This window comes from Nicotiana tabacum, chromosome 1, assembly GCF_000715075.1.
Source record: "Nicotiana tabacum cultivar K326 chromosome 1, ASM71507v2, whole genome shotgun sequence".
In the NCBI taxonomy this organism is placed as follows: Eukaryota; Viridiplantae; Streptophyta; class Magnoliopsida; order Solanales; family Solanaceae; genus Nicotiana; species Nicotiana tabacum.
The window spans coordinates 70,145,486-70,157,264 of NC_134080.1; the positions used below are offsets into that span (position 1 = coordinate 70,145,486).

Below are 11,779 nucleotides of genomic sequence, written 5' to 3' on the forward strand. Positions count from 1 at the left end.
TCCACCACCACCTTCCATGCACGTATTTAAACTCTTTTTCCCAACCATCCGTAAAATATATGTCATTAGGCTTGACTCCTATAAATTTAGAAGAGTCAACGGAGCTTGCTCCGTTAAGGCCCACAAAAATTGCCGAATCTCCCAAGGTGTTAATCTCTTTCAATTCGAGCTTGATTATATCTAACTCGAATACTTTAAATTTAAAGGTCTGACACCCTCCATGAGGAAATCGGGTAACAAGTAATAGTGTACCGGATATCTCGACTAGGTAGAACTTAACTGAACTTTGATCAAAGATTTTATCTTTCAGCCAAATAAGCAAGCGTGGTTTTACAATTGATTTGGTAAACCTTGCAACATCAAAAACCCAGACTTGGCCAGACCATTTGACGCAATAAAATTGACCCTTGTAATAATTCATACTCGTGACTGCACCATGGGTGTTAATGTCAATATTCATGTCGCCAAAAAGCCAAACTATTAACACGTCCATAATTATAATTAACCACCAGTACATAATCTGATGTACGAGAAGGACTGGCCGATAAGATAGCCATGCAGTTCCAAATCTCTTCTTCGGGTGCTACAACGAGACCCTCTAAAGCCAATAATAAGTCCTTCCGTGGGGGAAGCTGTATATTGATATGAGAGAAAGGATGCAACAAGTTCATCTCTCCGGTATATGACATGGTGAACAGCCATCCCTTTGATGGAAAACACTCTCGCCCTCTAGTTTCTGGGAGAAATATGCGTGAAACTTTTTTCCTCGAAAGAGAGTAAAATTCTCGATAATAGTCATCTTTATCCGCCAACATAAGTAATGGAACTTGGGGCGAAAGCGCATCGAAAAATTTCTTTCTAGCACCAGTTCTCCATGAGGTACAGACAGCACGAAAAGCAATGAAATCTTCAATCACTTTAACACGCTCTGTAATGTGAGTAAGGAGATCCTGCGGCAACTCTGCCCAATTCGCCATAGCTTTGAAAGGAAGAGGGTGTAAGATTTCTAGGTCAAGAGAAAAACTCTGTTTATGCTTTTGGTTTGGTCTTTTAAGGTCATTTATCTAGGCGTTGTAAGTATACTTATCGACTTTAACAAGGATTTGGAATACCAATTGACATGCCCAACTTTCTCTATTATTCTCGGAAGAGAGTTTTTCCTATATGTATTGTTACAGGAACTTATTTACTCATTTTCTTTAGATTTTATAGTTTTCAAAAAGTGTTTTAAGTTTTTTTCACAAATTGTATACATTTCCCTTTAAAAAAAGACAAAATTATAGAATAATGCACTCCATAAGTTGACCTTGCACTCTTTTAGCCGAGTTACAAATTTGCAAATGTATAGCCAAATATCAATAAGATCTTTTCTTTTCTCATTCCCTTTAATTATAACAACCTCATTTATTTCTACCTACCCCTACCCTATTGTAGCTCTCCTCATTTTTCACCCATAAATATTTAATTTAATTAGTGAAAAAGAATCATATGCAAACAAAACTGAAAAGAAAAATCAGTTCCCCATTCAGTCAACACTCATTCATGCATTCTTCCATAACCAATACTTCTCTACTTTTTTTAAAAAAAAAAATTTATATATCTTCAAGTTTATATATACCTATCACAACTGCAAAACGAAAAAACAGACGCGAGAAACCTAAAATCTCATCTCCTTTAATGCTAATCTTGTTAGATTTCGATTATGCTTTTGTGAGAAATTTGGAGTGGATATTGTTTGAACTTATTAGAAATTGTCTAAGTAAGTTGTATACAAAGTTTAAAGTTATTTGCTGGAGATTTGGAGTAGTTTTATACAAGAATTGCAAGTGAAAATCGTACAAAAATTTCGTTAGCGATGCTTATACACTTTTATACAAAGAAGTACAGTATGTATATAGTTGTATAAAAATGTATAATCACAGAGTCAAAATATTCTTGATACACTATGTATATAGGTGTATAAGAAGAAGAAGAAGAAGAAAATGTGAGAAATTCACCAAATACCTGTAAATAATGTATCAACCTTGGATATAATAGTGTATAAGTTGTGTTTATACATTATTATATAATATTTATACAATATTATACATTATTATACAAATGAATCCTATCAATGGAGCTTCACGTGTTCTTCTTCTTCCTTGGGCATCCTCTGAAATTTAATTCAAATATAGCCTAAAGCTACTCCAAATCACTTGAAATTTAAGTTTTGAACTCATCTTGATGATTCCAATCAATTGAGACAACACCCATTCTAAACAACTAAGAAATCGGAAAACTCAATTTCTGAAATTTAACTCAAATATAGCCTAAATCTACTCCAAATCACTTGAAATTTAAGTTTTGAACTCATCTTGATGATTCCAATCAATTAAGACAACACTCATTCCAAACAACTAACAAATCGGAAAACTCAATGTAACGACCCGGCTGATCATTTTTAGAATTTATGCCCTGATCCCCTATTAATTACTTTCCCCGAGTTTATTACATCTATTTTCATTCTCCGGGATGTTTGGTTTTGAGTTTCGGAGTGTTTTGGGATACTTAGTCCCTAAATGAGAGCTTAAGCTTTAGAATTTGGACCATAGTCGGAGCAGTGCGAAGACGGCCTCAGAATGAAATTCTGTCAGTTTCGTTAGCTCCATTGGGTGATTTCGGGCTTAGGAGCGTGTTCAGATTGTGTTTTAATGGTTCGTAGCTTATTTAAGCTTGAAATGCTGAAAGTTGAATTTCTGAAGTTTCCGGTTCAATAGTGAGATTTTGATATCGGGGTTGGAATGGAATTCCGGAAGTTGAAGTAACTCCGTAGTGTTGAATGTGATGTACTTGCAAAATTTCAGGTTATTCAGACAAGGTTTAATAGACATTTTGATCGAAAGCATAATTTGAGAGTTTTTGGAGTTCTTAGGCTTGAATCCAATATTAAATTGGTGTTTTGATGTTGTTTTGAGCGTTCTGAAGATTGGAACAAGTTTGAATGAAGTTTCAGGATTGGTTGGCATGTTTGGTTGAGGTCCCGGGGGCCTCGAGTGTGTTTCGGATGCTCAACGGGTCATTTTTGGAACTTAAAAATTTTTAGAAAAAGTTGCAGCAGTCAGTTCTGGTTTCCTTCTTCGCGTTCCCAAAGAGGAACTGGGGATGGTGAAGGATTTATGCTTCACGTTCGTGAAGGTAATCCTGCATTCGCGAGGCTGTGGGACCTTATGCCTACGCGTTCGCGAAGGCAGTATCGCGTTCGAGTAGGAGAAGAGGAAATGATCATCGTATTCGCGGCTTGGGCGTCACGTTCGCGAAGAGGAAGACTGGCCAGTGGAATTTTAGTGCATCACGTTCGCGACTGTTGCCTCGCGCTCGCGAAGAAGAACGCGTCTGGACAGAATGTTTAAGTTCAAAATCGAGGGTTTAGCCATTTTTGTGAAACTAGAGCTTGAGAGCTCGGATTTGAGTGAGGTTTTGAGGGATTTTCAGAGATATCGATTGGGTAACGATTCTTAACTCCTTTTTGCTTGTAACCTATTAATCTAAACATAAATTCATCATTTAATTTTGGGATTTGGATGGAAATTGGGGGAAAGTTCTTAGACCTAAATTTTGAGTTTTGATTGGGGATTTGACATTGGATTTGGATAATTTTGGTATGGTTAGACTTATGAGAGTATGAGGATTCCAAAAATGTAAATTTTACTCGATTCCGAGATGTGGGTCTGGATGGCATTTGGGTCATTTTTCCTAATTTCGCGTATTAGCTTAGAATTAATTAGTGGAATCAGTTACTTGAAGTGTTATTTATATTATGCAATTGATTTGAATAGATTGAGCCATTTGGAGTCGAGTACTCGTGGCAAAAACGTGATTTCGGGTTGATTTTGAGCCGGTTCGAGGTAAGTGGCTTGTCTAACCTTATATAGGGGAAACTCCCCTTAGGATTTGGTGTTGTTGATAATTGAAATGCCTTGTACGTGAGGTGACGAGTGCGTACTTGTGTTAATTGTTGAAAATCCTATTTTCATTAAGTAACTTTAATTGTGTTTTCCTTTCCTGTTTATTCTACTTACAATTCAAGCCTGCTACTAGCTTAGGGAATCATGCCTAATTGTCTTAATTGCTTTATTTGCTCAAACTGCCTTATTTGGACTATGTGAAGCATGCTAGGTTAGAAATACCTATTTTTCCTTGGTGTGAAATTGAATTTAATTGAGTATTCTTCGTGTTGTTGCTGCGTGTTTACTTTGGGACTACGGGACGGTATCCTGGGAGATCCCCTGCGCATATATATATTGATTTGGATTGTAGTGCGGGATACCAAGAGATCCCCATCATATATTGAGGATACTAAGTGATCCTTGGGATACCGAGAGATCCCCAACATATATATTGAGGATACTAAGAGATCCCCAGCACATATTGAGGATACTAAGAGATCCTCGGGATACCGAGAGATCCCCAGTTGTTAATTCCGTGTTGCGATGTATTCCTCTCCGTGATTATCTTGTCTCTGTTATAATTGATGTTGTTCTTTCTATAATGTGTTATTTCTTACTGTTGCACTTAATTATACTGTCCTATTCTATATTGTTTTACCTTGTATTTTATTTAACCTCAGTAGGGCCCTGACCTTCCTCGTCACTAACCCGACCAAGGTTAGGCTTGGCACTTACTGAGTAATGTTGTGGAGTACTCATGCCCTTTCTGCACATGTTTTTCATGTGCAGATCCAGGTACTTCCACTCAGTCGTATCACACTTGAGGCAAGGCGCGTTCATAGAGACTTCAAGGTATACCTGCCACGTCCGCAGACCGAAGAGTCCCTTTCTATTCTCAATACTAGTATAGCCCTTCTGTATTTTTCTTGTTGATAGATATTTCTGGAGTTAGAGCTTTTTATGTAAACTCTTAACTTGTGATTCATGGTGTTCCGGATTTTGGGAGTGTTAGGTTTAGATTTTGTACTGTTATATGCCAGGCGACATCTTAAACATTGTTTCATTTGTTATTTCAGTTTTTAATTATTTTCTTTCCGCAAATTGTTTCTTTTCCACATTTTATTAGGCTTACCTAGTCGTAGAGACTAGGTGCCGTCACGATAGTTCATGGAGGGCCAGCTGGGGTCGTGACAAGTTGGTATCAGAGCTCTAGGTTCATAGGAGTCATGAATCACAAGCCAGTTTATTATAGTCTCGTGGATCGGTACGGAGACATCTATACTTATCTACGAGAGGCTATGTATCTGTTAGGAAAATTCCACTTTATTTGATTTCCTTGTCGTGCGAGATTTTGATATCACAACTCTAAACTTCTATCTTCTATTCTCTCACAGATGGTGAGGACACGTGCTACACGAGATGATCAGGCACCCGCGCCTCCTACTGCAGCCGTCAGAGGTCGGGGCCAGAGTAGAGGCCGAGGGGGCACACGCGGTGCAGCTAGAGCACGCGCGCGAGCTACCACTGAGGATCCACCCGCAGTTCCAACTGGATTCCAGGCACCTGATACGCCTACTACTACTACTACTACTCCAGTGCTCCAGGAGACTCTTGCATAGTTCATGAGCATGTACACCACTCTGGCTTAGGCAAGGTTGCATCCCATTGCTGCAGCCACATCTTAGGCATGGGGAGGAGCACAGACTCCCGCCACTCACACCCCTGAGCAGTGATTGCATGTTGATCAGGTCCCAGAGATTATTCCTATACAACCTGCAATTCCTAGTTAGACCGAGGACAGGACAGCGGTTTCCGAGGATGGGCATCTGAGGCTTGAGAGGTTCAAGAAGTAAAAGTCTCCTGTATTCAGTGGTCTAGCATTGGATCATGCTCTAGGATTTCTAGATGAGTGCTACCATATTCTCCATACCATGGGTATAGCAGGATCAAGCGGGGTTTCCTTCACTACCTTCCAGCTTCGAGGAGCCGCCTATGAGTCGTGGCGCACCTATGAGTTAAACAGTCCGGATGAGGCTGCTTCCCTAACTTGGACTCAGTTTTCAGATATGTTCCTGAGAGAGTATATTCCTCAGAGCCTCAGGGACGCATGGCGCACAGAGTTTGTCATTTGTGTCAGGGTACTATGATTATCTCGGAGTATGTTGTTCGTTACACTAGCTTGGCTAGACATGCCCCAGCTTTAGTTTCTATTGTTCGTAAGAGGGTTCGCCGGTTTATTGAGGGGCTTATTCCCAGCATCAGGTCTAGCATGGCTCGTGAGTTGGAGATGGATATTTCTTATCAGCAGGTGGTGAGCATTGCTAGGAGGATTGAGGGTATGCATGCTAAGGAGAGAGAGGAGAGGGAGGCCAAGAGGTCTCGAGAGTCGGGCCATTATTTTGGTGCCCGTGCCCCAACTGCAGGTCGTCATGGTAGGGGTTATATGAGTCACCCCGTTCATTCAGCTCTTCCAGCAGCCAGTTGTATTCCAGCTCCTCCTAGGCCTTAGGAGCCTTATTATGCACCTCCAGTATCTAGTGCGCCTCATGCGCGGGGTGCTTTCAGCGGTCAGTCCAGCAGACCTGGCGGGAGCCAATCACAACCGCCATATCCTCCCAAGGCTTGGTTTGAGTGTGGTAAAAAATGCCATGTGGTGAGGGATTGCCCTGGACTTGGGAGGAGTGCGCCTCCACAAACTTCTCAGCCACAGTGTGCCCCGCAGAGTTCTCACGCTATAGTTACAGCTCCAGTTGCTACCCCACCTGCTCATCCAGCTAGCGGTGGAGGTCGGGGCGGTAGAGGTCGCCCTAGAGGGGGAGGCCAGTCCCGTACTGAGGTTGTTGCCTCCGATTCTATCATCACAAGTATTGTACTGGTTTTTCACAGAGATGCATCGGTTCTATTCGATCCAGGCTCCACTTATTCTTATGTGTCTTCTTATTTTGCTCCACATTTGGGTGTACCTCGGGATTCTTTGAGTTCCCTTATTTATGTTTCTATTACTGTGGGAGATTCTCTTGTTGTGGACCGCGTTTATCAGTCGTGTTTGGTTGCTCTTAGTGGTTTTGAGACTAGAGCCGATTTATTGTTGCTCAACATGGTAGATTTTGATATTATCTTGGGCATGGACTAGTTGTCGCCCCATTATGCTATTCTTGATTGTCACGCCAAAACCGTAATGCTGGCTATGCTAGGTGTACCACGTGTTGAGTGGAAGGGTGCTTTAGATCACACTTTAAGTAGAGTTATTTCTTTCCTTAAGGCTCAGCGAATGGTTGAGAAGGGGTGTGACGCGTATCTTGCTTATATGAGAGATGTCAGTATTAATACACCCTTCAGTTGATTCAGTCCAAGTAGTACGAGATTTTTTTGATGTGTTTCTAGCTGACCTTCCGAGTATCCCGCCCAATAGAGATATTGATTTTGGCATTGATTTGTTGTCGGGCACTGAGATCATTTCTGTTCCTCCATATCGTATGGCTCCTCCTAAGTTGAAGGATCAGTTACAGGAATTGCTTGATAAGGGCTTTATTCGGCCTAGTGTATCACCTTGGGGTGCTCCTCTCTTATTTATGAAGAAAAAGGATGGTTCTATGCGTATGTGCATTGATTATCGCCAGCTGAACAAAGTTACAGTGAAGAACCATTATCCTTTGCCTCATATTGATGATCTATTTGACCAGCTTCAGGGCACATGAGTGTTTTCTAAGATTGACTTGCGCTCAGGTTACCATCAGTTGAAGATTCGAGAGCCAGATATCTCGAAGACTGCTTTCAGGACTCGGTATGGTCATTACGAGTTCCTTGATATGTCATTTGGGTTGACCAATGCCCCATCAGCCTTTATGCATTTGATGCACAGTATGTTCCGGCCATATCTTGACTCGTTCGTCATTGTCTTTATTGATGATATTCTGGTGTACTCTCGAAGTCGAGAAGATCATGAGTAGCACCTGAGTACAGTGCTTCAGAACTTGAGAGAGAAGAAATTATTTGATAAGTTCTCGAAATGTGAGTTTTGGTTGGATTCCGTGGTATTCTTGGGCCACGTGGTTTCGAGTGAGGGTATTCGGGTGGATCCAAAGAAAGTGGAAGCAGTGCAGAGTTGGCCCAGACCATCCTCGGCTACAGAGATCTACAGAGTTCTTGACTTGGCAAGTTATCACCGTCGTTTTGTTGAGGTGCTTTCATCGATTGCAGCCCCTATGACCAGACTGACCCAGAAGGGTGCTCCGTTCTAGTGGATCAGAAGAGTGTGAGGCGAGCTTTTAAAAGTTCAAGATAACTTTGACTACAGCCCCAATTTTGATATTGCCTATAGGTTCGAGGTCTTATACTATCTATTGTGATGCCTCGAGGATTGGTCTTGGAGCAGTATTGATGCAGGATGGTAGGGTGATTTCCTACGCGTCCAGACAGTTGAAGGTGCATGAGAAGAATTATCCTGTCCATTATCTTGAGTTAGCTGCTATTGTTCACGCCTTGAAAATCTGGCGTCATTATTTGTACGGTGTGCCTTGTGAGATTTATACCGATCATCGGAGTTTTCAGCAACTGTTCAAGCAGAAGGATCTTAATTTGCGCCAGAGGAGGTTGTTAGAGCTGGTGAAGGACTATGATATCACTATTTTGTATAACTCGGGCAAGGCCAATATGGTGGCCAATGCTTTGAGTCACCAGGCAGAGAGTTTGTGGACTTTGGCTTATTTACCAGCAGCGAAAAGGCCCATGGCGATGGATGTTCAGGCCTTAGCCAGCCAGTTTGTGAGATTGGATCTTTCGGAGCCTAGTCGGGTTATAGCTTGTGTGGTTTCTCGATTTTCCTTATTTGATCGAATCAGGGAGCGTCAATTTGATGACCCTCATTTGCTTGTCCTCAAGGATAAGGTTCAGCGTGGCGATGCCAGAGATGTGACTAATGGTGATGATGCGGTATTGAGGATGCAAGATCGAATTTGTGTACCCAATGTTGACGGGTTTCGGGAGTTGATTTTAGATGAGGTCCACAGTTCGCGGTATTCCATTGATTCGGGTGCCGCGAATATGTACCAGGATTTGAGGTAGCACTATTGGTGGAGGCGGATGAGGAAAGATATAGTTGGGTTTGTAGCTCGGTGCCTCAATTGTCAGCAGGTGAAGTACGAGCACCAGAGACCAGGTGGGTTGCTTTAGCAGATAGAGATTCCAGAGTGGAAGTGGGAGCGGATTATTCGATGATAATTCAATATTATGGAGTAGAAATGATCACAAGTGACATACCTCAAGATTTCCCATGACTTCTCGCTCAAAAATCGCCCAAGCCGCGTTCTTTTCGTTCAAAAATAATGGAATGAGCTAAAAAAATTAAGAAAACTGAATAAAACACGATTCTGGTCGCTACAAGCCCCAGTCCCGTCGCTAAAAGTGCCAAATTTGGTCGCTAAAGGTGCGCACCAGATCCTGTTGCACCAACAATATTTATTTTCACTAAAAAGTCTCTAACTCCACCATACGAACTCGGAATTCGATGATTCTTATTCCTATGAGTCACAAATAATAATACGAACCTAGCCCTTCAATCGAAACTTAATTCGGAGCTCATTTGCTCAATGCAATACCCATTTCGCTCGCTAAACAATTAGCTCATGTTTCGCATCAAAAACCCAATCGTGTCTTGATGAAATTAGACCAAACTTTCCAGATCACTCCTATAATTCATTATCAAAATTCTGGAAGTCTCGAAATCAAATTTCGATCTCTAGAACTAAAAATGGACCTTTGAATCATTACATGCTCATGCTCAAAACGGCAAAATCATCCAAAAACTCTTCCAAAACTTATCCGAGCCTCATGGGACCCCGACCAAACATGCCAACACACCCCATAACATCATTCAAATTTGTTCCAACCTTTGGAATGCTCAAAACATCGAATCATCCTCGGATTCAAGCCTAAGAATTCCAAAACTTCCGAATTCCAAATTCGATCAAAAAGTCTATCAAATCTCGTCCGAATGACCTGAAATTTCGCACACACGTCACAAATGATACAATGGAACTACTCTAATTTCCGGAATTCCATTCCACCCCCGATATCAAAATTTCCATTGCTGATCGAAAAATGCCAAATTTCCAATTTTGCCAATTCGAGCCTAAATCTACCACGGACCTCCAAAATACATTCCGGACGCGCTCCCAAGTCCAAAATCACCTAACGGAGCTAACCAAATCATATAAATTCAAATCCGAGATCGAATACTAAAAAGTCAAAACTTGGTCAAACCTTTCAAATTTAAAGCTTCAAGTTGAGAATTGTTCTTCCAAATCTATTCTGATTATCATGAAAATCAAAACCGACGATTTACATAGGTCATAATACATCATACGGGGCTAGTCATCCTGGAGAACTAGCGAGCGAAGTGCAAGTGCTCAAAACGACCGGTCGCATCATTACATCTTCCCCCACTTAAACATACGTTCGTCCTCGAACGTGCCCAGAGTTGTTCTGAAAACCATCAAATCGCTTGGTAACCTTACCATGCACATACCAGGGGTGATCCCACGTCACCCTATCCCATATAGGTCCGGTAACACAAGAACTGAAATTTCACAATTCACCATAGCCCATAACCTTAGAACCAATTTTCCATTTCCGAAATTGTCTATAGGATCAGAATCTCACATTTACAAACTGAATAAGTCTGAACACGTTGTATCAAGCAATAACCGCAATCCAAGATAAAAGTCACATGATATACCGCACAGCTCAAACACTCATAGCGATAACTTCTAATCACAACAACTGCTCAAACAACCCAATTCCGGTAATAAATCTCTAATCAAACCAAAGCCTCATTCCAACACTTTCGTATACTGCCAATGATGAATGAAACACACAGAAAGTCATAACCATTCCTCAGATCAACCAGTCATGGAGCTCCATCTCCTTCTGCAAGGACAATAGTAAATTTTTCAGCCGAATCTCGATATTATCCTTCTAACATGCTAAAATCGAATTCGATAGTATTCATTCTAGATCTCAATGACCTCATCTCATCCAACACGACTACTCTAGTGACATGACACATCGATACAATCTAAAGCCATAACCTGTGCGACTCATGCACTAATAAGCAACAGTCCAAATGTACTCAAATCATGGAAAAATGACTCAAATGAGATAGTTTACCGCAAGCTCACCAGTACCACCACAACACAATGTTGAGAACCTATAACCCTTCGTAAAATCAGAACACATGAATCTAACCCGAAGGATCATACCTCTACATAACTTCGCTGCAATGCGCGACCATATCCAAATACTGGTCCACATGAGACACCTCAAGTCACCATGCTCAAAATCATCAACCACGCGCAATTTGATGCCTAGTACCAAAAGTAAATCACCAAAACCACGGAGAAGTGAATGACGCAATGCCATGCCAGCCCGAAATAACATATCCAATGCGCAATCAATCATGCAACACCTAAATACCCGTCTCACTCAAATTCCGCTATAAAGCCCAAATAGAAAAAGCATCATACGTGCATATAACCAACAATCACAACTCCTGGCAACACAGAAAGGTAACTCATAGATCACTCTAGAACACAAATAAGCTCAATGACAATCGAATGGCACATCCCTCAGCAATACACTCAGAGTCAACTAAGCCGACTCAAGTTAGAACACACATCCACAGTGGCCTACCAATGAACCCCATATCAAGGAGTCCTTGAAGCTACTTCTTCAACTCCTTTAACTCCGCTGGTGCCATACGATACGGTGCTCGACACCCAATCAAAACCAAAATCAACAACCTACCCAACGACATGTCCGGCAGCAGAAAACACACCCAAAAAAGTCCCTCATCA

The 11,779-nt window shown here is 41.4% G+C and overlaps 1 protein-coding gene across 1 annotated transcript; it reads right to left on the minus strand.

Annotated features, from left to right (window-relative positions):
* Nucleotides 1-449: 449 nt before the first annotated feature.
* Nucleotides 450-977, minus strand: LOC107780600 (putative F-box protein At1g65770). Its single transcript, XM_016601151.1, has one exon. It carries the CDS (start codon nucleotides 975-977, stop codon nucleotides 450-452), a length of 528 nt encoding a protein of 175 aa, XP_016456637.1.
* Between the last annotated feature and the right edge of the window lie 10,802 nt (nucleotides 978-11,779).

Bases quoted from the DNA above. Each gene is read 5' to 3' on its own strand.
- LOC107780600 (XM_016601151.1), bottom strand. From the start codon at position 977: ATGGCGAATTGGGCAGAGTTGCCGCAGGATCTCCTTACTCACATTACA.